Source organism: Balaenoptera musculus, chromosome 19 (assembly GCF_009873245.2).
Source record: "Balaenoptera musculus isolate JJ_BM4_2016_0621 chromosome 19, mBalMus1.pri.v3, whole genome shotgun sequence".
NCBI classification, from domain to species: domain Eukaryota; kingdom Metazoa; phylum Chordata; class Mammalia; order Artiodactyla; family Balaenopteridae; genus Balaenoptera; species Balaenoptera musculus.
Window position 1 is genome coordinate 47,204,217 of NC_045803.1, and position 25,739 is coordinate 47,229,955.

General features: G+C 42.3%; 1 protein-coding gene across 2 annotated transcripts in view; it reads right to left on the minus strand.

Annotated features, from left to right (window-relative positions):
• Window positions 1-3,180: 3,180 nt before the first annotated feature.
• SF3B3 (splicing factor 3b subunit 3) overlaps window positions 3,181-25,739 on the minus strand; it is a 47,580-nt gene continuing 25,021 nt past the window's right edge. For both annotated transcript variants that reach the window (XM_036832453.1, XM_036832454.1), the window contains exons 11-26: window positions 25,429-25,501; window positions 19,897-20,048; window positions 19,436-19,591; window positions 18,263-18,418; window positions 17,624-17,767; window positions 14,144-14,266; window positions 13,262-13,416; window positions 9,525-9,699; window positions 8,614-8,819; window positions 8,359-8,515; window positions 6,972-7,097; window positions 6,331-6,543; window positions 5,722-5,820; window positions 4,901-5,044; window positions 4,181-4,285; window positions 3,181-3,779 (exon numbers count right to left, since the gene is read on the minus strand). In XM_036832453.1, coding sequence (XP_036688348.1) covers window positions 3,639-3,779; window positions 4,181-4,285; window positions 4,901-5,044; window positions 5,722-5,820; window positions 6,331-6,543; window positions 6,972-7,097; window positions 8,359-8,515; window positions 8,614-8,819; window positions 9,525-9,699; window positions 13,262-13,416; window positions 14,144-14,266; window positions 17,624-17,767; window positions 18,263-18,418; window positions 19,436-19,591; window positions 19,897-20,048; window positions 25,429-25,501 — 2,325 coding nt within the window. In that variant the 3' untranslated portion in view covers window positions 3,181-3,638. The remainder of the gene's footprint in view (window positions 3,780-4,180; window positions 4,286-4,900; window positions 5,045-5,721; window positions 5,821-6,330; window positions 6,544-6,971; window positions 7,098-8,358; window positions 8,516-8,613; window positions 8,820-9,524; window positions 9,700-13,261; window positions 13,417-14,143; window positions 14,267-17,623; window positions 17,768-18,262; window positions 18,419-19,435; window positions 19,592-19,896; window positions 20,049-25,428; window positions 25,502-25,739) is intronic.

Here is a 25,739-nt window from a genome sequence, read left to right on the forward strand (position 1 = left end):
TAAACTAGTCGTAAGATAAATAAGTACTAGGAATGTAATGTACGTGATGACTAGAGTTAACACTGCTGCATGATACATATGAAAGTTGGTAAGAGTATATCCTAAGAGTTCTCTTCACAAGAAAAGTTTTTCTTTCTTTTTTTGCTTTTTCTTTTTATTGTATTTAAGAGATGATGGATTTAATTAAACTATATATGTCAAACCATTATGACGTATACCTTAAATAGATACAATGATGTATGTCAATTATATCTCAATAAAACTGGAGAAAAGAAAACCTTTCCAGCTGTGAGAATTCAGAGAAATCAAGTCCAGAGAAGGCCCCTCAGTAATGGAGCTGAAATGCTGTCTGTATATCCTTCAAAACTCGTATCTCATCCAGCACCCATTTGGCCACAACGGAGAACATGACAAAGTCAACAGATACATCAAAAGTAAAGCAATGTAAGGGGAAAAGAGAACATCACTGTGATGTGTGAGGGGTGGGAAGGGAAGGAGATCCGCATCCATGGTGACTCCTAAAGGAAAATGGAAGACTTCACTGTGCTGATCCAAGCCCCACGTATTAAGGGCTGGGGTTTGGATCAATAAGAACCTACAACATGCTGGGCTGACTGCTGGGTGTTTTAGGTATATGCTCTCATTTTATTGTGACATCAACCCTGTTTATCTCCATATTATGCACGAGAAGCCAACTGGCCTGACCAAAATCGTGGATCTAATCAGAGGCAGAGACTTGACTGAACTCAGGCCTGTGAGTTCATGTCTAGACTTATTTACAAATTCCATTCCAGACTTAAGGGGGAGACTCCTAGGAATCTAGATTTTTTATTGAGTGGCCTAAGGGATGATTTTCATGATTAGGAAAATTTGGGGAAAAAAATAAAACAAACATACAAATGCAGTTTGTACTCCCAAGAGATACAGGGTCACTGACTTGTTGATGAATGCTGGGATTCTGAGGAACTAAGATGTTGTTTTAAGTCAGGCTGGGATACATACTTAGAGACTTCTGTGCAGCATATATTACATCTCTCCTTTCACTTTCTACAGCTGTGGGAGCCAAGGCTCAGAAGTTTTAATGGCTTGCCCAAATTCACTCAGCTGTTATTTGGCCCAACCAGATCAGACGTGTTGCCTGATTCTAATTCTCTTTCTACTATAAACACATTCGGCTGATTATTTCACACGTATAAGCCTCCTCTCCCCTACTAGAATGTCAAGTTCAGCTGAGCGAGCCTTGAGAATTTCTCACTGTGCTTAGCACGATGCTCACAATATTAGCTCATGATTTGCTGTCATCTATCAGATAACATTTTCCAATACACACCCATATTTCTCTGACAATTCCACTGAGTTTGTATCATTTTCCCCGGGAATGGAAGAGAATCTTGTAATACACTGGAAGCACAAGAAGATGATCCAATGTGAAATTCACCCTTGCCTGGCCTACTGGTAGCTCTCCAGTGGAGCAATAATCGGATGACCACACATTCCCAGTTACGGTATAAGATCTAAAATTAAGGTCCAGTATCTCATGCTATAAAATCAGAAGGGCTTCAAGTGGCCTAATCGCCAAGCTTCCCTCCCCACTCTGTTCTCATGAATGAGGTTCCCTAGCTAAACAATCCTCTGTATCAAAGGACCAGGCACAGTTCCTGCCCACCTCTGCGGAGGTTTCAGCTCCTTGCCAGTCTGTGGGTTTATTCAAACAAGCCAATCACAACTTCCCACAAGAACAGGAGGAGTTCCACCCTCTTGATATTACAAAGCCTGCCTCCCAAAGCCCCTAGTTGTTTACTGGGTTTCTGAATGCAACCCCCATGTTGTCTAGCATGGATGGCATGCAGTATCCCTGAGTGACATGTGGTGTCTTCCTCCCCTGGGTTGGACAATAAACTGCTGTCTACATAATTAAAAACAAAAAAAGGGTGGCAACTCCTGATTCTATACAGAGATCAAGTTTTCCGTTCTTACATAACCCCCCTACTACTGTAGGAAGAAGTATTTCAGGGGAGAGGCTAGGAACAAGGAGCCACTGCTCAAATATCTATGCTGAGTTTCTCATACCACCGCACATCAACATCATACAATCTGACAGGCTAAATGGAACAAGTTAAGGTGGGGGTGGGCCACAGCAAAAATGAGCCCTGGAATTAGACTATGCAAATGTAATTCAAAAGTACTGTCTACTATGTATACCCATGAACTGAGAAAATGAAGTGTAATTTAGGGATTCAATTCCTGGCAAAACTTAGGTCTCTACTGACTGATCCAAAACCAAGCTGTGATTAAAGAGATACACAGTTCCAGGGATAGCATCAGGAACCCTCTCTGCACTTGGAATGTGGGCTGTTAGAGGTCAAAGATTGTATCTAACCACCTCCATTCCTGACTCTAACCCAGTGCCTGCCAGAGAATCTGTTCAATGGAAGTGCTGAGCACACAAACAAAAAAGCGTTTTACTCTGTGAAGTACTCAGAAAAGAAATGACTCAGGCCTCTCCATGTTCAATGAAGCTGACGGATTGCCTGGAACATTAAGGCTTCCCACACAGTTTGACAGGGGAAGGCTGAATTCTCAAGTGTGAATTGGAACATTTGAGACTGGGTCACTTCCAGCTGCTGCCTCCACATACTCCAAAGGCCCTCCAGAGCCCGCCTAAGATGTCTGTTGAAGACAGGCCCCCCACCCCCGACCCCATTACCCATGTGCCTTTAAAAAGGGACAACATGTACTGACTTTATTCCCAAGGGCAGGTTCTTCTGTACTTACTGATCCTTCCTAGTAGACAGATGGCAAATGATCATTTCAGGAGCTGTGGAAGTAAAAGGAGCATCTATTAAGAGACTAGGCAGCTGGAATTCATGACAAATCCTTCACTCTAAGGCTTCGAAGTAGAAGGGAGCTAAAACAGGGAAGAAGAAACCAGCCACCCTTCCTCACTATCCAATGGGAAGAGGTATGGATGACTATATAATTATCATCGAGCCCAAGTTTCATCTGCATAGTAGAAAAGACTAGAGAAAGCCAAAAACCATCACAGAGCTGGGAGCATGAGGCCACAGGGTGCCAGAAGTCCAGGTTGGTAACTGGAAGAAGGATACTCAGTTCTTCCTGCTCCAACTTGGGCTCCCATCTCCCACCTCAGATTCTCAGAAAAGACACATGGACACCAGCCACCTTAAAAGCTAGGTTTGTATTTCTGGTTAGGTTCCAGGGTGGCAGAACTCCGGAGTTGTACTATATCCAACCTAGTCTCCACCTCAGCTTGTCTCCCGCCTCCCACAAAGATAACATCATACAAAACTATATTTACAGATAAACCAGTTAAAAATTAAGGGTGTGTACAAAAGTAGAGAGGATAGCCAAAAATATCAATGCAAGAAAGCTTTGGGAAAAGGGACACTGTATTCCACACCGGAACCTGGGGGCAATGTATTATGTACCAGGCAAGGAGAAGTGTAGCAAGTCTCAGTGCCAATTTTAGGGGAAACCAGTCACTCCAGGGGAAGAGCTACTAGCTTTAATATTACAAAGTCTTAATTATACAGCCACCCTTCTTCTGTCACATGGATTCAGAGCCAGGTGGTGAGGGAAATAAAGTCTCTGACAAGCCCCACAGGAAAAGGAAGGGATCAGAAGGCATAGCGAGTCCGGATGTCCTCAAGCTTCTTGGACACCTCAGGTGGGGTTCGGTCCAGTTCTTCAGAGACATTCTTTTGTTTGTTGGGCTCCATGGAGTTGAACTGCTCACAGAGATCTCCATCAATCACATTCTAAGGCATGGAAAAATGAGAGGAAGAAAAAGGTTAGATGCCCAAAGAAAATGACACATGCTAAAGCAGCAACTGCAAGGAAAGCATTTTATTCTCCCTCAGATACCTGAACTACATTTACAGAGCCAGGAATACTACTCTAAGTTGACCCTTAGTAGCCAGAGTTCAGATTAGCAAAACTGGGTGAAAACTTTCCTCTGGCTATGGTCTGCCCTGAGGGAAGAGGTCTCTGAATATCACTAACTACTCCTCTCCCACATTACTGCCTCCATCAATCCACATCCTCAATGCTCCTTCATTCAAGACTGTTCCGATTTTTAAGGAGGGAGGCCCAGAGAAAAAGACTGGTTAAATGTGCTGAGGATCCCCCTTTTCAACTCGAGTTTCCAAGAAAGACCTACCTTAACAGGGAAGTAATAGGAACGAAAACTGAGGTGGTCTCGCCCACAGAGAGGGGGATGCTCGGACCGGAGGTGCATTTCCACATGCTGGAAGAAGTCATGGTCCTGGCAAAGAAACAAAGCATCTGTCACTAAAAGAAAAAAGTGATTTCAACTACTAGTCTACAGTTTCCAAAGCACAATGAACAGAGAAGCTATTGATTTTTACCACGCAAGGAGATGTTAAGTATCTAATTGTTCCTCATGACCACAGGTTCTCCTGCTACAAGGTAGCTAAAACCTGAAGGAAAACCCCTTTGTATTTGCAAAACATGAGAGAAAACACCATATGCAAAGAATGGTTTGTAAAGTCAGATTCCTAACCACAGCTTCCTTGGTTGCAATTACATAAACCAAATCTCGTCAATCCAAGAGCTGACTCTAGGAGGCATTACATGCCCAGTCCACACCATCCCATCATTCCTGGTCTGTGGGGTTTGGTTCTGGGGCTTCAGCCTCTGACTAACCAAACCCTGGTACAGTATAAAACCAGATGGCTTTCCACAGGGGGAAAAAAAAAAATCAAGATTCCTATCTCCCCAGGCACTCCTGTCACCTTATAAAAACTGCACAACACTCCTAGTTGCAGATGGAGACAAAATGGATTGCCCTCTTAGGCAGATTTAGCACCAAGAAACAACCTTGGGAAGGCAAAAGCCAGACCAGTGTGGAAGATGTCACCTCATGGGATGTGAACGGGACAAGGATGCCAATTCCTCCTGACAAGGTGGTATAGACAAGCGATTCTGAGCCTCCAGGGATCAGCGTGGTCTTCTGTAACGAAAGTACTGTCTCGCCCACGTGATAGTTCATGATCACTTCTGCCTGCAAGTTGAAACCAGAATAGTGACTATATGTGCCCTCAGGAGCCTGTTCTAGATTCCCAAGAGCAAACAGTGCCTCCAAAGGCCAGATTTCACCACCTCTGGAAATTCAAAAATTACTAAAATTTAAAAATACTTTGAAATGTCCTTAGCATTTACTTAGAGCTTAATGCCCTCACAAACATGCTGAAGTTAGATAATTTTTGATTTATAACTAAAAAACCTTTTTGTTAAATTATCAAGTTTGCAAAAAGAAGGTAACCACAGAAAAGTATAAAAAACAGCAATCTCTAGGCTTGCCCTCTAAAATGGATCTATTTTTAAAAGTCCAGAGATACAGAAGTATATGTCTATAGGAGAACAGTAAAGCCCAGGGCATACTTCAGAGAAGAGCTGGTTAGTATCTGGAATGAACCTGTGCAACCATCCTTTCTGAGGAACCCACTATGCAGAGATTTACACTGCTAAAATGTTTCAGAAAAATTTCTATTCTATTGTCATAAAAATGGGATAGTAACTTGGTCACCTTGTGTCAAACCCACCATGCATGGGAGAACACTCAACATAGTCACATGCACTGTGGATAATTCACTAAAGAAATGTTTCCTCGGTGAGGGTCATAAAGAATGTACTACACAGGCTTGTGCCCCTCCTTTGCGGTCCCTTCTGCAATCTTACCTTCTGAGAGGCCCCGTTGAGCAAACCCCGGTCCCACAGGGCTTTGTTTCCAGTGGGATCCTCATCCACTTCATCATTGGTGTTAGGTGGGAGCCTCACCTACAATGAAGTGACACAAATCACAGGGCTGGGTCCTGAACCTACTTACCTCAGTCACCAAGCAACGTTTGCCCCAGGTCCTTGCACGCAGACCTTGGGGCCCCGAATTTGGCAGAGGCCTGAGCCCAAGTCTCCTGCACCTGTTCTGATGTCCGAGGAGTGACAAACTCAAAAGCAAAAAAACCCAAAAAACCAAAAACTAAAGAGCAAAAACGGAGACCACAGAACATGAACAAGAAAAGCCAGACTGGGCTTTAAAAGATAAGCCAAAATTTTGGCAAAAAGTAAAAATAAATATTAGTCCTTAGCTCAAACTAAATCTATCATTATTAAATCATGTTGCATGGGGAGGAGGGAGGTGAATGGGGTGTGGGTAGGGGAATCTTAAAGAATTTTATACCCATTTTTACTTTCCATGTCGGAGATCAGTCTTGGGTCCTTGGCTTTACCACAAACAAACTGGGTCAGCTTTCCTATACATCACTGTAACCCAAGTAAACATCAACTTACGACACAAATGTTGCCAAACTTGTCTGCCCCAGCCACAGTATCGTAGTCCAGGAGGCTAGCTGTTGTGACCCATCGGGGGTAGGTATCATCAGCAAAGATGATAAGCTGGTTCTCGTTACGCTTGTAGCGGACCCAGATGAAACTTTCCTGGACATCAGATACAATTACCCTATGTCCAATTGTCTGGATCCCAGAGATGTAATTGGCGATATGCTGGGAAAAACAAGGACAGCAATGGGTGTAACCTTGGGGTGCAGAATCAACAGAAAGTCCAGGTTACCATGACTGCAGCATATATATGGTCTGAAGAATGGCACACACCAAAGAAGAGGAGTCAGCAATAAATTCCTAGAAGGTGGGAAAAAGAGCTAACTGGTTTTAATACAGTGGAAATATATGCCTGTCACAGTTAAATTCCTTGCAGAAGCAAGGAGAGAAATCTGGCTCTCAATGTAAAGAAGTCAAGAAACCCACCTACTCCTCCCCTTCTCAAGTCTCAAGGGCCTAGTTCTTCACCTGGCACTGGAAGACAGAGAAGGTCCTGATAAAGACAGATGACTCTAACAGTTGCTGTCCACCACCCCACCAGGGTCTCCTCCTTCCTCACTAGCTACATCTGGGCCCTCTACCAACGTGTTTACCTTGTTCTCACACTTTCGGAGTAACTTCTTCTTTCCCAGGTCATAGACTCGCAGAAGCTTCCCCACACCAATCAACACCCTCCCCTGGAATGGGGCAATGGCAGCAGGGACCTCTTCCACTGGAGTCTGTGAGAGGAAAAACAGGTTATGCAGCTATTAAAACATACAGCCACACCCCCTCAACCCAAAATGCCTTCTACAGGCATCTGTCAGGAAGACAGACAGCAAGTGATCACCTTTTGCTCAGAGAAAATAAACCATACATACAACAGTCTCTATAATATAAACAGGGTGTTTGGGTAAACACTCCACTTCCGCAAGTGGATCAATGCCACAAGTGAAAAGAAGTCCTGGTGCCTGATGAACACTTCAGAACCCATGTGAATTCAACTGGCACCATTAACTAAAAGTGAAGCCTCAATATCAGAAAAGTGACTGTGGGACATGGAGGGAGGGGAAAGAAGTGCTAGTTTAAGGGACATCTTAGTTGTAAGGGAGACACAATGAGTTTAGCACAAAGAAGCCTCTGTGAAGTAACTATTTCCTAGAGAACACTCCCCTTGTGGGACGCCTGGAGAAATCACATTCATGTGCTGTCAGTGTGGAAAAGAGAACAGGAATTTCTTCTATTTTAAAAATTATGGTAGGGCTTCCCTGGTGGCGCAGTGGTTGAGAGTCTGCCTGCCAATGCAGGGGACACGGGTTCGAGCCCTGGTCTGGGAAGATCCCACATACCGCGGAGCAACTGGGCCCGTGAGCCACAATTACTGAGCCTGCGCGTCTGGAGCCTGTGCTCCGCAGCAAGAAAGGCCGCGATAGTGAGAGGCCCGTGCACTGCGATGAAGAGTGGCCCCCGCTTGCCGCAACTAGAGAGAGCCCTCGCACAGAAACGAAGACCGAACACAACCATAAATAAATAAATTAAAAAAGAAAAAAAAAAAGTAAAAATTATGGTAAAATACACGACTTAATATTTAAACCATTTTCAAGTATATAGTTCAGTAACATTAAGCATATTCACAGTGTTGTACAACCATCACCACTATCCATCCCCAGAACTTTATTATCTTTCCAAAGGGAAACTATGTAACCATTAAACAGAAATCCACACCGTCACCCCTGCCCCGAGAATGTTAATTCGTTAGAACTACTGAATTTTGGTCACAAACTGCTACCTACTTAGTAAGACTAGAAAACAAGGGGCTACTTCAGTATGGATCTATTCCCCATAGAAATAGATGTGGGACCAACAAGCAGCGGAGCTTCACTGGAGCATTTTCCATGTGCCACCAAGAGATGGATCAGAAAGACCTGATCCACAACTTACACAAAAGTAGGAAAGTTTAGTAGGACCTAAGAACCAGGAAAACCACTAGCTGGTTCCTACCTTGTGCAAAAACTCCAGTTTTTCCCCATTGTTCACGAGCTTGTAGGTATAGACAAAGCCCCCTGCTACAGATCGGGGGTTCAGTATCAGGTCTTTGGCCACGCCCACCAGCACATACCAATCATCGCCAGTGTTGGAGAACCTGCACACAGCCACACTGCATTTACAGAGAAAGAATCAGGAGTCAGGTATTAGTCACAGCCCAGAGAATTCCCATTCCAGTCTTCAAAGCTCTGTATGTACTGGGCTCCTTACCTGAAAGCAGCTTCATTCTGTTCCAGCTGGACAAGGTCCAGTGTGTTCCCCTGAATAGGATTCATCACTCGGATCACAGAGGCCCACTGTCCATTGCCAGCCTTAGGAGCTCCAAAAATGGACTCAGGGAGGTTTTCATTGAGGAATGCTGCTGCCATCTCCGCAGCCAGCTCTCGCTCATCCTCCCCTGCTGCTTCTACCATTTCCTAAATCCAAAGAACCAAGGGAGAGTTGGTGTGTTCAGAGGTGAGTGCTCGGTGAGAAGTGGACAAGTAGCAAGAACACCTCCAGGGAGTGTTCATAGTACACAAAGTAGCCAAGTCTGTCCACCAAAATCAGGATCAAAGGGAGAGGTACACAGACAAGGGGAAGAGGAAAGATCATTAAGGGGAAACTAAAGAACTAACATCAGCTGTGGCGAACACTTGCCTGGTGGTCTGAGAAACATGAGATGAAAACACCTTTTTTCTATCTAACCCATCTGATTTCTCTTGCTAAGACTACTTGTTTCCTCTTTTCTAGGCCAGATACAGTTTTACATAGTTGGGACCATTTGTTTTTTGCTGGGAAATGATTTCTGGAAGGAGCTGGTGTTGTGGGGAATACAAAAGCAGTCTCCTCTGGGCCCAAATTCAGGAAACAGACTGTTTTGGAAGTTCCAGGACTGAAGAGCCGTTCCAGAGAAGTAGCTGAATACTGAATAAACCCAGCTCAGCATTTTAGTCCTAAGTCACAAGAAAGCCTCTAAAACCAAGGACTGTGGCAAAGGGCTCTGCTTGAAAGACCTGAAAAGAGCCTGGATCTTCAAATATAACAAAGACTACAGCCATCAATTACACCGAGGTTTAAACTTTTCAACACAATTTCACAGGAATGCCTTTTTATTGAACCCTGAAGGTTAAATGCATTACCTCTGCCATCTGCTGCTTCCGCTGAGCTTTTGTAGCCTCAGTGTAGGCATTGTGGTCAGTCTCAATGATGATAAGGTTGTTACTTTCAGGGTGGATGACAAATTTCCTGGGTGTGTACTGCAGTGGAAAGGCTACTTGATTGAAGACAGCACCCAGCTTCTCCAATGCCAAAATCCTATGGCAAAAGGCAAGGAGTTAACAGGTCACCCACTCAGGACCAAGAAACTGGTGTTGAAATGGTCAATAAGCAGTCACAGCAAACACATCAATCCCTAAAGCTCTAATGTTGGCATTAGACAACAAGAAACAATAGTCTTCTTATCTAGAAGATTACACACAAGAGACAAGGAGATCAGGGCAGGGCCTTTACTTTAGCAACAGCCCAGCACTGTTCATGGTGATTCCAGTTTCCACCAGTGAAACCTACATTAGAACCCTCAGAGGATTTTTTATCCCTCCAATGATAACGTGATAGTGACAAGTTAAAATTTCCTCTTGATTATTACTGACAAACCCTGATATAAGGAGTATGAATTCCAGGGCTTCCCTGGTGGCGCAGTGGTTAAGAATCCGCCTGCCAATGCAGGGGACACTGGTTCGAGCCCTGGTACAGGAAGATCCCACATGCCGCGGAGCAACTAAGCCCGTGCGCCACAACTACTGAGCCTGCGCTCTAGAGCCTGCAAGCCACAACTACTGAGCCCACGTGCCACAACTACTGAAGCCCGTGCACCTAGAGCCTGTGCTCCGCAACAAGAGAAGCCACCGCGATGAGAAGCCTGCGCACCGCAACGAAGAGAAGCCCCCGCTCACAGCAACTAGAGAAAGCCCGCACACAGCAACGAAGACCCAATACAGCCAAAATAATTAATTAATTAATTTTTTTAAAAAAGAAAAAAGAGTACCAATTCCAAATTTGTTGAGAAGCACTGCAATTATCTGAACATATGTGGTACTTGTGTGATAGTGTTTCATAAAATAAAGTGGATGCCATCCTGAACGAAAATCACCTAAGCTTTAGGAAATCCACAACGATGCACAAAGAGATGGCAAGTATGAGTTCTACAACCTTTGTCAAAAGGGACAGAGATGTGCATTAAGTCAAATTATGAGCAAAATGAGCAGAACCCAGATGCTCTTAAAAATATAGACACTTGGTCTCTAACAATGGAGTTTTATTTTTAATTTAAATATTCTCTACAGATCATATACAATCTGACAGCAGACCTAAAAAAAAATGGAAGATAGGAAAAACCATTTCAAAGTGCTGAAAGAAAAAACAGCTAATTAAGAATCATTAAAAAAGAGTACAATATAAAAACCAGAACATCTTCTAATAGACTATGATTAACAACATTCCACTCCCATAAATATCCAAATATTCTGAGGGGATAATTAGCAAGGTCCCTTTACTTGCAGACATTAAATCAAATACTTTACCAACATGTGAGTGAAAAAAAAAATCAACTGCTAAACATCAAAAACTGTCATTCTGCAAGGAAAAAAAAAAGTACGGCATAAACAAAAACCACAACCCCTGAGTTTTGACTCTTCTAGTCCAACCCACACACTGGCCTGCTTTCATAAAGGCACTCTACCATGCCAAAAGGCAGACTCCAGACAGAGGGAGCACCTGTCCTAAGGGAGAAACATAACATGGGAAGGGACACAGATGCTCCCATGTTGTATTCTTCCTTGAAAAACATGAGGCTAGCCAGCGTTTGTCAAAGTGGGGCATATACCACTGCTGATACCCAAGGTGACTGCAGGCAGTTCTCAGATGGAGTTTTTAAAATATAATTCTTTAAAAAATAATTAACCTTTTGTGTGCCAAAGGATACCACCAAGAAAGTGAAAAGAGAAGACTTCCCTGGTGGCACAGTGGTTAAGAGTCCGCCTACCAATGCAGGGGACACGGGTTCAAGCCCTGGTCCAGGAAGATCCCACATGCCGTGGAGCAACTAAGCCCGTGCGCCACAACTACTAAGCCTGCGCTCAAGAACCCGCGAGCCCCAACTACTGAAGCACACACGCCTAGAGTCTGTGTTCCGCAACAAAGAGAAGCCACCGCAATGAGAAGCCTGCGCACCACAACTAAGAGTAGCCCCCACTCGCCACAACTAGGGAAAGCCCATGAGCAGTAACGAAGACCCAATGCAGCCATAAATAAATAAATAAATACCGAAAAAAGAAAAAAAGAAAGTGAAAAGACAATCCACAGGAGAAAATATCTGCAAATCATATTATCTGATAAGGCAGTTGTATCTAAAACATAAAAAGAACTCTTACAATTCAATGATAAAAAGACAATAACCCAATTAAAAAATGGGCAAAGGATCTGAATAGACATTACTCCAAAGAAGAACAAAGAGCCAATAAGCACATGAAAAGATGCTTAACATCATTAACCATCAAAGAAATGCACATCTAAACCACAATGAGACATCACTTCACACTCTCTAGGATGGCTAGAATCAAGAAGTCAGATAATAACAAGTGTTGGTAAAGATGTGCAGAAATTGGAATCCTCAAACCCCATTGGTGAAAATGTAAAATGGTCTAGCCACTTTGGAAAGCAGCCTGGCAGCTCCTCAAAAAGTTAAACAGTTACCAGCAATTCCACTCTTACAGGTACATACCCAAGAAAAATGAAAATATACACCCACATAAAAACTTGTACATGAGTGTTCACAGCAGCGTTATTCATAATAACCAAAAGTAAAAGTGAATGGTTCTGACAGTAAGTACTATGGACGGTGGTGTTTAAACTATGTTCCCAAGAATTCTTCTTATAAGTTTCACACAGCAGCCTTCCCTGATATTGTTCTGGGGGAAAAATGTTCTGCTGCTAAAAAAAAAGTTTGAAAACCTGTGGAATTGTCAAAATTAATAAGGAATCAAGGAGATAGAGAGCACACGTCGATAAAACAATTAGAGGATACATGGATGAGGCTAGGCCTTGAAAGGCAGAGATGTGTGTGGGAAGCATTCCAAGGACAGGTGCAGAGATAAAAAACCAGGAAGGAATATATGGAGGTATGCAGGGAGAGTAATTCTGCTGGAGCATAAGGTATACAAAGGTGCTGACGCTTAGAAAGAGAGCGACAATGACTGAAAACTTTCAAAAGTTTTTGCAAACAAATCTGGCAGTTCACTTGATTAAGCAGAAAGTGATTCATATATCAAGAAGTCAGAGTTCCATTGTAAACAGCCAACAGTTATAACCAGGACATGTATGACACTGGTGGCATTAAAGGGTTAAAAAAGAAAACAAACACAACCAACCGCCAAAACTTGAGACAGTCAAACTGAATAGGTTATTTTCCATCTTGCAATACAGACAGTGTTCACTCCAATGTAATCAGTGTAAATAATCTGTCAACCTGCAAAAGGCCTAAATAATTTATATTGGTTAATATTTAAGATATAACACTGCAAATGCAAGACAGAGTGAGAAAAGATCATCAGTGAGCCAACAACGCCTGCTCTAAAACCAATCCAATGGCATGGCCCTTGAAAACAAGAATCTTAAATCTCAGAGACTGAACTACACTGCTGAGTATAAAAACTTGGCCCTGAAGGTCTAAACAGAAGCTAAAACTCCCAAACACCAAGACTTGGCTACCAGGTACTTAAATCCTGAGCCAAATGAAGGTTTCAACTACAACACACTAGTGCCATGGCAGAGTCAGCTCTCTGCAGCCTCTTGCGGGGCTTCAACTGTGGGACTCTCTCACCTCAGGGTATTGGTGGAGATGGCCACAATGCCCTCAGGGCACTGTTCAGAGGCGAAGCCAGATGCAAATTCCAGGGTCTCGTAAGACAGGGGGGTGAGATGAAAACGAGATTGGTAAGAATAGCTCAACCATGAGCGGCTTGACATGGCCAACACCTGCGGAAAGAAAAACATCTCCAATAAGCTCGGGAAAAGCCCAAACATGGTATGCTAACCAAATTATCCTATCCCCAAATTTCAGTGTGCAGAATATCCCAAGGAATTTTAGAAACCTATAGGGCTACCTTAAGAAAAACAGGCCTAGAGAAGAGGCAGTATGGCTTACTATTTGCTAAAAGCATTGGCTATTAGCCAGATGACCTACTAATCAATCTCTGAGCCCCAGTTTCCACATGTGTAAAATGGGAATACTATCACAAGGCTGGATAGTTGCAAGTATTAAATGCAGTAACAAGTAAAGAACTAGCAGAGCACCCAGCAACACTGATATTCTTAGCTACAAAGGACACAATGTTTACCAGCCTCTTTCACATTACACAGTAAGCCATGACACTGATACCAGGTTGCTCCTGGGTACTGGTATCCTACATGGGAGGTTTCCAGCTGTCAGTGTACTCCATTTGCTCAGCCTCAGGACTGAAGGGATCAATACTCTAACTCACCTATAACCAAATCATGGCACAGTGCCATGCAAATCCAGTTACGAAGCTCTAGATTAAGAGACCCAAGACTTCCCACATGAAGGAAACTAATCAAGATAAAGCTAATGTCAACTAACTACAACACTGGTGAATTAATGACAGCAAAATTTATACCAAGGGGATTTTTCTCAGCTGATGTCACTAACATCCAAAAACACTATCTGCCCCCTTTCATTACTTACTGCCTCCTGGCCTTGCATCCGGACACGAAAGAGTTTCACAGGACGGGACCCCAGGTACCTAGTGCGGGTGTCAGACAGATCCCCAGTGACAGGGTCCAGGACAGTTCTCAGCAACACACCATTCTAATAAAAAGGAGAGGAGTGGTTAAAGCCTATACATAATGGAAGCTTCTTTAGCTACTTTATTTAATTTCAGAGCAGATGGAAGGAAATGACTAGGTGGTTTAAATATATAGTAATCAGCCAGCCATTCATTCACTCTCTCCTAAATCACTCACTCACTCAGATAGCTATTGAGTATTTACTAAGTGAAAAGCACAGTTACTTTTCACTGTATATCCTTAAAAATATTTTTACCAAGTATGTTAAACTCTTCTTCATAATTTTAAGTTTTAAGATATATGCACAGTTTAATATCCACGCCTACTGTGGTCTATAAATACCATTTCCCTTAAAAAGAATAAGAATCCTAAGAGAAATGGCTTCTTCAGGTCTGAAGCAAGAATATTCCAAATGTGTGTGGGGCACTTCGTTGTGCCAGAAGGAAGCCCCCAAATATAGTGGGGTCATGTTAAAAGGACAAAGGAGCCAACTTGAAAGGGGAACTCCCACTCATCTAAAATGTGGCAATTTAGCATCCAAAACAAAGACTACAACAGTTTGATGCACAAATATTATAAAATCTGCAAGTGCATCACGTTATTTAAAAAAAAAACAGAAACAAACACTTCATCAGTCTTCATTGGAGTATGCTACAGCACCAACTCCTTACTCTGAAAATAAGTGAACAAAGGGGAAAAAATGAAACATTTATCCTTTCCCTATATGAAATGTACTTCAGGGTAAGCAAAGATATAAAGCAAATTTTGTCTCTAGAGAAAAGTTCCAGCTAATTAAAGAATGAAATAGAAAACCATCACTTCCCAACCCCTAATGAATCTAGGCAATGTGTATCACTGGCTGTTATTAAGTAAAAGATGGACAGAGAGCTTTAAAACAGGTCATTTAAAATAGATACTAACATTCTAACATCACTAAATTAAAGTGGGACAACCAGACTTCATATGCCACCTGATGTAATAGGAAAACAAATGGCACCTATAAAAATATTCTTGTCCCTCACCAAAAACAAAAAAAACAAAAAAAACCCTGAATCTGATCAACCTCTTGGTCTGTGCTATCTAATACTATAGCCATCAATCAAGCCACATGTGGTTAGTCAGAATTAGAAGTGTGCTGTTAGGACTTCCCTGGTGGCGCAGTGGTTAAGAATCCGCCTGCCAATGCAGGGGACACGGGTTCGAGCCCTGGTCCAGGATCCCACATGCCGCGGAGCAACTAAGTCCATGCGCCACAACTACTGAGCCTGCACTCTAGAGCCCTCGAGCCAAAACTACTGAAGCCTGCGCGCCTAGAGGCCATGCTCCGCAACAAGAGAAGCCACTGCAATGAGAAGCCTGCGCACCGCAATTAAGAGTAGAGAAACTAGAGAAAGCCTGCACGCAGCAACGAAGGCCCAATGCAGCCAAAAATAAATTTTTTAAAAAAAGTGCTGTTACGTGCAAAGTACCAAATAGCAGATTTCAGAGACCTAGTTCTCCCCATGCCCAAAAAAATAAAAGGGAGAAAACGTAAGATATCTTAATTTTCTACTGACTACAAATTGAAATATTTTGGATATACTAGGTTAAATAAAACATTAAAATTTAACTCCATCTGTTCCTTTTTTGTGGCTACTGAAAAACTTAAGTTACACCTGTGGCTTGCATTATATTTTTAATGGATAGCATGGTCTAATCTACCCACCAGTTTGCAGGAAATACAAAGGATAAAGGAACAACAAACACACAAGGAATGACTCTGTCAAATCCAGAAGGTGGGAAATTCCACAAGAAAAATGATCTGGTTTCTTTAAAAAAAAATTTTTTAACAGGTTGGGACAGTTATTAAAAGAAACATAAAAAGATAAATCAAGCAGATGAAAACTGTGGACAGCTTTATGTAGATCCTGAGTAGAACCAAATGTAAAAACATTTTTGGGAAAAGAAAAAAAAAGGAGAAAACTAGAATATGGGGGTATCAGATGATATTAAGGAATTGTTAGGGCTTCCCTGGTGGTGCAGTGGTTTGAGAATCCGCCTGCCAATGCAGGGGACACGGGTTTGAGCCCGGGTCCGGGAAGATCCCACATGCCGCGGAGCAACTAAGCCCATGCACCACAACTACTGAGCCTGCACTCTAGAGCCCTCGAGCCACAACTACGGAAGCCCATGCGCCTAGAGGCCGTGCTCCACAATAAGAGAAGCCACTGCAATGAGAAGCCCGCACACTGCAACGAAGAGTAGCCCCTGCTCGCCACAACTAGAGAAAAAGCCCGCGCGCAGCAACAAAGACCCAACGCAGCCAGCCATAAACAAACAAACAAAGGAATTGTTAAATTTTGTTGAGCATGATCATATTAAGGCCTCAACACACACACACACACACACACACACACACACACACACACTCACCGCCCCCCCTCAAGTACAGCTACATTCTCAAGTACTTAAAGATGAAACTATATACCATATTGGATCTGCATTAAAATACTCCAGGAAAAAGAAAAGAAGGGGAAAAGACAAAGTGCTGATAACTGGTAACAGGTACATGGAGGTGCATTACATTAGTCTAACTCCTGGGCATGTTTGAGAATTTCTAAATTAGGAAGTAAAATTAAAAAGCAAAAAGTACCTGGCCTAGATGAAAACGAAAAGTATCAATACATGGTCAAAACCCCTGACAATCTCTGATCCTTAGGTTCCTGCCTTTCGGGCCATGAAGAGCTCAGGTGCTTTGACAACAGGGAACATCTAGGGGCCCTTTATTGCTAATGGAGCCCATTATGAACTGTGAGACCCTCCGTATCCAGGGGTTCTGAACCCACGGATTCAACCAACCATAGATCAAAAATATGTGAGGGAAAAAAAAAATTCCAGAAAATTCCAAAAACCGAAACTTGAATTTGCAGCAACTATTTATATAGCATTCACCTTGTATTAGGTAATTAAGTAATCTAGAGATGATTTAAAGTATATGAGAATATGCAATTACTATGCCATTTTATATAAGAGACTTGAGTATCCTCAGACTTTGGTATCCAAGGGAGATCCTGGAACCAATCTCCCAACGATACCAAAGGACAACCGTATTAGTTTCAAAAGCTGCATACTGTGAGAACTATAGGCAACTCTTAAGGACCCCATCTAGTTCTGCCACAGAACAGTGATTGCTAAGCATTTTTATCAAAAACTCTTCATAAAAATACTTTTTTCTAGGCCTGATGTGTTCTAATTAGAGCTGAAATAAGTGGAACACAGAGCAGCATTGCTCACTTCTCATAAGGTGGGTAACTGAAACCACAGGCACAGTATTGAACAAAGGAGTCATGAAAGTAAAAGAAGCCCTGACACCAACAATGTGAGCTTCTAGATCTCTTACCTGTAGCCCAATATTCAGGTATAAGAAGCCAATAGAGCCCCTCTCACCCAGCTCATCCTGCTTCTCAGTCCCACCCATTTCCACAATACACAAGGACTCAGGCTGGGCTGGGAGAGCCTGCATGCTCAGAGGTTGCAAACAGTCCTAAGGGGGAAAGAGAAAAGAATAAAACATGGGAAGTGACCAATTTTGGAAAAAACTTACCCAGAGAAATCTAATTCTAGAAGTGAAGAACAACTCTTTCTCATGGACAGGGAAAACCTGAAGAAGTTCTATTTAGACTGAACCTTAGAACAATCTCTGGAGAGGATTGTGCTTTCCTTTTTTTTTGCAAAAGTGGGTAACAGTAAAAGTAAATATGCAAAGGGCGCCTCTTTAAAGTCATCCAAGGCCCTTTTCTGCAAACACAATCTTGGATTTTTTTTTTGTTTCTGTTTAAACTAAAAAAGGGAATCAAGACATAAGCCAAAGAAGCAAGCACTGCAGAAGACTCCTGAGGTGTGCTGCTACAATAATCAGGAGAAGCAGCAGGTGGAGATTTCAGGGTCCAGCCCAGCTGATCTCAGAGAGGGACATCAAAAATGGGTCAGGTGCTCAGGTTCCAAGTGGAAGATCCTTAAAGTTGAGAGTGACACTCACTGAGGGATCCAGGGAGATGATTCTGACAGTATTGTCCACCAGCCCCACAGCCAGGAAGCGAGACCGCTGCTCTCCAGGGGGCACATTGGCCAGACTCATGCACACCACATCTGCTGACATCTCCTTCCGCTCTGTGTATTCATTCAGCTGTCCTGACTACAGGAATGAAGACAGAGAGAGGTCACAAACCACTCCAACTTGCCCCCAAACCCTGGGCCTGGAGAACAAAGCGGGCTTGTTAAGTTCCTTTTTGCTTCCTCGCACTCTTCTTACTAAAATCAATGACCAAGAATATCTCTACCTGAGGTTCCAAGACTAAACTCTACAGGCTAATGGAAAGCAAAATTACTGACAAGAGAATCAAGAGACCCTTGACCAGTATAATGCACCACAAATTTTCTAAGCCAACCTAGCTCTCAGGAAATGAAAATACATAAAACTGTTTATTTGTTCATGAAAATACTCTGGGTGAAAGAGAATTCAAATATGGCAGTTAAAGACAAAAACCCTCAATCATAGGTACAGTTGGACTATACAAGTTGGCCACATCCAGAGACTTCTTAAGAACATAATTAAACACACCTAACATCCTTCCATATATAAGAGTAAAATAAAATTTCTGAAATTGATTCAGATTGCAGAAACTAAACATATGGCAGGTATCTGGTGCAAAACTAGAGTGTGAAGGGCAGAAAAAGTGTTTCATTGCTAAGATGGCATTTCATAACTCCAATTAGAATTAAAGACATGAAAACATATCCACCTCCAACCCCCTTGTAAAGGGCTTTTGGACACTTTCCCTTCTCATTTCCCTTTCATTTTTAAAATTTTATTTTATTTTTTATGTTTTTAATAGGTCTTTATTGGAGTATAACTGCTTCACAATACTGTGTTAGTTTTTTGTGTGCACAACAAATCGAATTAGCCATATGCATACACATGTCCCCATATCCCCTCCCTCCCACCCTCCTTTTCCCACCCCCTAGGTCATCGCAAAGCACCAAGCCGATCTCCCTGTGCTATGCTGCTGCTTCCCACCAGCCAACTGTTTTACGTTTGGTAGTGTTCATTTCCTTTTCTTATGAATATATAATCTAGATACCTGGACTGCAACTCCCATCTTCACCTCTGAACCCTACATTAAGTCCCACAGTGAATGGTAAAATAACATACGGGATCCATTTCAAAATAGACCAGTTCTCCTCCTGTCAGGGCGATCACCACTTGTCGTTGGTTCACTGCACACTTCACAATTGTTTTCTTTCCAGGAGTCTTCCACTCATTGACTCTCTTGTCTGCTCGTATATGCCGAATGCCATCAGGATACACCTAGAAGCAGTAACAGAAAGAAACCCAACTTTAGCAATTTGACTCATCACTCAAGCATGACCCTCACACCTATCAGATCTGTCAGATCTAGAGGCACTGTATTTGAGGCACCAGTTGGGTCAATGACAAAAAAGAGTTAAGAGGTCCCAGGCAAGGTTAACTTCAAAAAAGTTCATGTTTTGCAGCATCCATTTCAAAGAAGTTCAAAGCTCCTTAAATGTGAACCCAGCAACCTACACCATAATGAGGCCAAAGAAAGGACAAAGTAAGGTGAGCAGGTTAAGTAGCTCTCTGAGAATCCTCACCTGCACTAAGGCATCATCTCCTAACAAGGAGCAGGACAAGGTTGGGGTAGTGCCCAGAAACCCAGAGTCAGTCACTTCTTCTACAGTCTCTCCAATGGACAACACAAGTGTGGCATTCACGAAAGACACAATGATGTAAGCATCAAACTCATCTGAAAAGGAAAGAGAAGAAAGAAGTGGGTTAGCTAAGAACTCATTAGTTACAAAGCCAAATGAGACACACTAAGCATTCTCTTCAGAAACCTTCCAAGGCACTTCTCCTATGTGTAGTCATCACACACAGTGTGACGTGGCAAACAGCACAGGATGATCCAAAAGATAATTGAAGGTCATAACAGCCTACACATATACTTTGCTTCCTTAAATGGCTAAACAGCACGTAAAGTAGACAAGCCCACATCTAATACCTTTGAAAATTAATATTTTCTTGAGACATTTGCTAGAAAAATGCAAGAGAACAAAGCAAGAGGAAATTTTGTATACAATATTTATATGTACTGAAGCTAGAGTTTCAGATGCCAATCACAATCCATTCTTAAGAGATACTCGCTATAACCAAGAAAGGTCCCCATCTTCTTCCAAAAGTATCTTATGCGGGAACACAAGACCTAATGAATAAAATAGTGATTACTTAAGCCTCCATGAGACTAAGTCATTCTAGGGTTGGAAACTGAGAATCCTAGGATGTCCCAAAAGGAATGATGTAAGAACACTGGATAACCAGGGACGGGGCGGGTGGTGGTGGTGGGGTGGTAGTTTATATTGTCAGCCCTTGAACTCTCTAGTTTTTCACATTTAAAAATATAACCATTCGATGGTCATGAGCAATCCTATTAGAACTTGCTTTTCATTTAATAAAATGTACTTGGATAAACAAACACCAACAAGTTTTTCAAGGAGGTCAGAGGTATACAGGCAACCCCAAAAGTTTCTCACACAGATCCCATAGTTAAAAGCTGTCTACTTCCTACACATTCCACCCTACAACATAAGACAACTTCTGTATGTATCTCCCACATCCAGCACAATGTTTGGCATAAAGCTTGATAAATGCTGAATAAATGTATGTTCATTTTTTTGAGATGAATTGAGATTTTCCTACTTTACATTTGAATTTTCTATATCAATTCCCCTCTTCCTGTCCCCTTCACACAGAAATCAGGCAAACAAGGGATGGAATGACAAGTAGACAAGGTACTAAATTGGAGTGGCTACCTCACTCTTAGCAGAAGCAGCTGAAGGATCCTGCTTGCCTGAGTCCTTGTCAGAGCTCAACACCATAGGCCTGATCCACCCCACTCACATCAAGGACACAGTCTGGATTTTGATTGCTCCAAGGGTCATTCAGCTGAACTAAGATTACTCAATGAGTTCAGCAGAATCAGTGCTCTTTACAGAAAAAGGGGCCAGATGAAAATGTATTATTGGCATAACCTATAGTAGCGTTCTGACCTATTAGCAGGATATAAAATCAATTTGGTGGATTGCTATCAGCATTTTAAAATACAAATATATAGAAATAAATATAATTTATGAGGATGCCTCATAGTAAGGGTAAGTACTATTCTGCAAAACTGTTGCTTCAGTTAACAATACGTGTGCACTGAATGAGTGGCTGAAAGGCAAGGATCAAAGATCTTTCCCAATGGGTATAATCTAATGGCTACACCAGGAATCCAGAGTAAGGGTTCCATCATAAGGAATAACACTGAACAAGCAGATAATTGGTTTTAGATTACTTTATTATAACTGTCAACATGTATCGCATGCCTGGGGACACCTTATAAAATGGCTTTGTAAGACCGCACTGTTCACATCATAAAACATGGAGTGCGGATGTGGCTGTCTCTGAAATGGACGCCTTAATAGCGCACAACAAAACCATCATCGCTCTCCACACAACACCAAGCTTGGAAGCTTTGCTCCAGCTCTCAGTTTTTGAACTGGAAATCTCTGGTGTGTAAAAGTAATAGGAATTGCTTAATTTTAACATTACATAAATATTGTGTCCTTTCCCATGTTCTCAACACTGAAACCTTGTATCTTAAATGCTGTGCCAGAGCAAATTAAAGCCAAACAAAAATGGGCTCAAACTGGTCAGGATTTCGGCCTCTTCCTTCAGTCAAGGGAAAAGGTGGGCTTCCAGAAAAGAAACCACACATTTATAACTTACATGCAGAGAATGAGGGGAGTGAGGAAAAAGGGCTGCCTGGGCCCTTATCCTTCCTCTGACCCAAGGCCCCAGACTGCTCAGGTATAAACATAAAGAGATGCTCGGTGGACTTAAATAGGGTCTTACGTTTGCTGGGCAGTTCAACAAGGAGTAAAGCAATGACTGATGTCTGAAAGCTGCTTTACATCACGGATTTCCTCAAAATATCCACTACCCTGTAAATACTAAGCACACTGTAACTTCTACCCTTTCCATTCTACGGCCAGGAGGACCAGAAACAGATAAGCTGCTCTTGTGTCCTAGGCAGGTTATAGGTTAAATGGTGGACTTTAGAACAAAATCAAGCTTCAGTCAAGATAAATGACTATGAACTATGAAATCTATGTTGCCTTCTTCCAGAGGTTTCAAATTTCATATGAAAGACCATTAGTTCATACCTCAGTGAAGAATCTATTAGGATATGAGGACGCATCTTTGTCTCAGTTAAACAGGACTTCTATCTGTCTGAGCAATAGGGAAGCAGCCCACAGAAGAGGGAATGCTTTCTTCTTTCCCCCGCCTTAGTATCTCAGGCTCAAAAAACAGCTCACTACTCCAAAGGGAAAAGTGAGTGACCATCCAGATGATTTAGGCCTCCAATGTCTCATTCTCACTCTATACTCAGACTACTCAGTGCTTGTCTTGCCTCAGCACAGTCTTGATTATACTCAAAAGAAAGAGAAAAAAGGGGGGCTTTCTCCAGGACCTAATCTTTCAGTCAGTACACGTGGAACATACCAAAACATCAAGGGAGAGTATGAAGTTAAGATTTTCTAGCTACAGCCTCTTTCAGCTTAATGAGAGGCAAATTAACCACATGTTCCATATTCTGTGGGAGAAAGTGATTCCTGCCTCAGACTATTTAACATACAGGCAGATGGGTGTGCACCACTAACACTGCACATGGAGAGCCAACTGCAAAGTTACCCTCTGAAAGATGCTACCAGGGCAGCCTCAATATTTTGTGCAGGTCCCTCTCCCTGGGTAATCTCTAAGACCCCATAGTAGACCCTAGCAATAGGTACAAGGTACACACCTGTGGTGATCAGCACCTTCACCAGCCACCTGTGGAAGAGAAAAAAAGGCTTGGTATTGGTAGTGTGCATCACCAAGTACCAGCCAAGGTTAGTAGTTGCCTGGAAGACTGCAGCATGTGTGGACATGTGGAATAGTAACTTAGGGTATCTGGAAAGAGAATGAACAGAGAGAACTTGACCTGTTTTGTGGGTGTGATCACCCAAATTATAGTTTCTAAAGAGTAAAATTTATCAAGATGTATTCATTTCCTAGATTTTGGTATCTAGAGGACAAAACTTTTCAGCTACAAGTTCCATCATGCAACATACCACTTATCACGAACTTATCTAACTTACCCCCAAAGCCTTTCCTGATTCTCAAACACATGCCTGTTCCCTCTCCTCTAACCCCTCCTGGCAACATGCTTGCTTGTGCCTTTCATCACATCTGAACACACAACAGTTTTTTATACTTATCTTCTTCTTTTTTTAAAATTTATTTATTTATTTATTTATTTATTTATTTATTTATTTATGGATGTGTTGGGTCTTCGTTTCTGTGCGAGGGCTTTCTCTAGTTGCGGCGAGCGGGGGCCACTCTTCATTGCGGTGCGCGGGCCTCTCACTATCGCGGCCTCTCTTGTTGCGGAGCACAGGCTCCAGACGCGCAGGCTCAGTAATTGTGGCTCACGGGCCTAGTTGCTCCGCAGCATGTGGGATCTTCCCAGACCAGGGCTCGAACCCGTGTCCCCTGCATTGGCAGGCGGATTCTCAACCACTGCGCCACCAGGGAAGCCCTTATCTTCTTTTTTAGATGGCACATGCCCTGAGAGTAGAGTCTTATCTTAATTACAAGGTAGCAGAATGAGAATACTGAACTTATCCTAGAAAACCAGCATGACCCAGACTCACTATAGGGTTAGTCAAATGAACACTGGATTGAGATTCGGGAGACACCGCTTTCAGTCTCTATTACCTAGGTGCCCTATCTTGGGACAGTCAACGCCTGTGATTTTCGGTCTTCTTCATAAAAATGAGGGGTTAACTTTCCTGCAAATCTAAATTGATTTTACAGTAAAGTTTAATAAGTGAAAACAAAAACAAAAAAAGAGGAGCAAACTAGGTTTTATCTCAAAGGCTCTTTCTAATTCAAACAGTCTGGGAAATGTTTTTAAGAGCCTAAATATCAACCAGCCAATCTGCCACCAAGCTAAAGGTGAACGTCAACAGTGACCAGCTTCTTTATGAAGACATTACACAAAATGGGGAAATCTTTCAAAACCAATCATCCAATAATTACCTTCTCAGCTAAAATGAACCTACTAATTTCCTATTCACTTTTTCTTTCTACTCAACTCAGATTGGATTCCAATGCTTACACGAAGACAAAATCCACTAAAATGTGTACTCTATTAATAGAAATGAGATTTCCCTCCTCCACATTTCCCAGCTCCCTTAAATTTGTTCCATACAACCAAAACATCTAAATAGCAGGAAGATTTCCAGCTGTTTTCTTGAAAAAGCTTTGTATATTGGCCAGTCCCACATTCCTGAGGGAACAAGAGGAAAATGAGGTCTAGGAATAGAAATGACCTACGATCCCAAAGAATCAAAGGGAAAATGAGAATTGAGTTTCATCTCTAAGGGACTGAAATTCAGTTGTCACAAGACTTTCCTGCTATTGCACTAAAAAGAATTTTCGCATAACTTTCAATTTTTTAGGATGAGGTGACCATTTTTATTCAGGAGCTCAGACTTCCTCTTTCCTCCATCCTCTCTTTTCCACTCACTCTAAAATTCTGATTCCATTCAATCAACCTCCGCTTTCCTTAAACACAACTACTATACCTATTGAGCAGGACATTAACAAGCTTTACCAATCTCTTAATACCCAGAATAATACCTTTAATTTCACTGTGATTTGAGCACAATGAGAGAAAACATCGTTGAAGAAAAAAGCAGCAAAAACTTTCCCTTACACCATATTCCTCACACAAATGGAAAGAGTATCTTAAAGATGAATACAGTCAAAGAACACAACATACGACAGCTCTATCTATGATACTCAAGTGTATATGTGCTGAACAGCCACCCTATGCTCCCCTTACCCATGTGTACAAAAAGTAGTAAGTGAAGGCACCCTGACTGGGACAGCCTCAAAAACATGGTGTTGAGTCAGAAGAAGTTTCTAGTATATGGTGCTAGATGATGTGATATAGAAGCATTATGAATGCAGTTTCTTAAGCCTTCTATTGTCAATGGCACCCAGACCCTCATTTTGACTGTTGGGAAAGGGCTGCTTACCTTCAATGTGCCGACGCACTGTCCAGACAGCATTGGGGTTACCGGGTAGCTCTGAGACAGCCATTTCTGATACCTGACAGGGAGAGGAGACAAACCACAGATCCAGTCAGCATGAAACTCAGATCCTTACTTACAACTACACTAGATAATACAGTCCCAACATAGCAGGGCTCACACTGTGTACTTGATTAAAACATTGGAACCATCTAGTCAAAAAGAACATAAGAACCAAAACGCTAGAGGTATTGGCAATTCCCATAACAGACTTCAGCAAGAAGTGATGGAACATCTAGGACAGTTGTTGCAGCCAA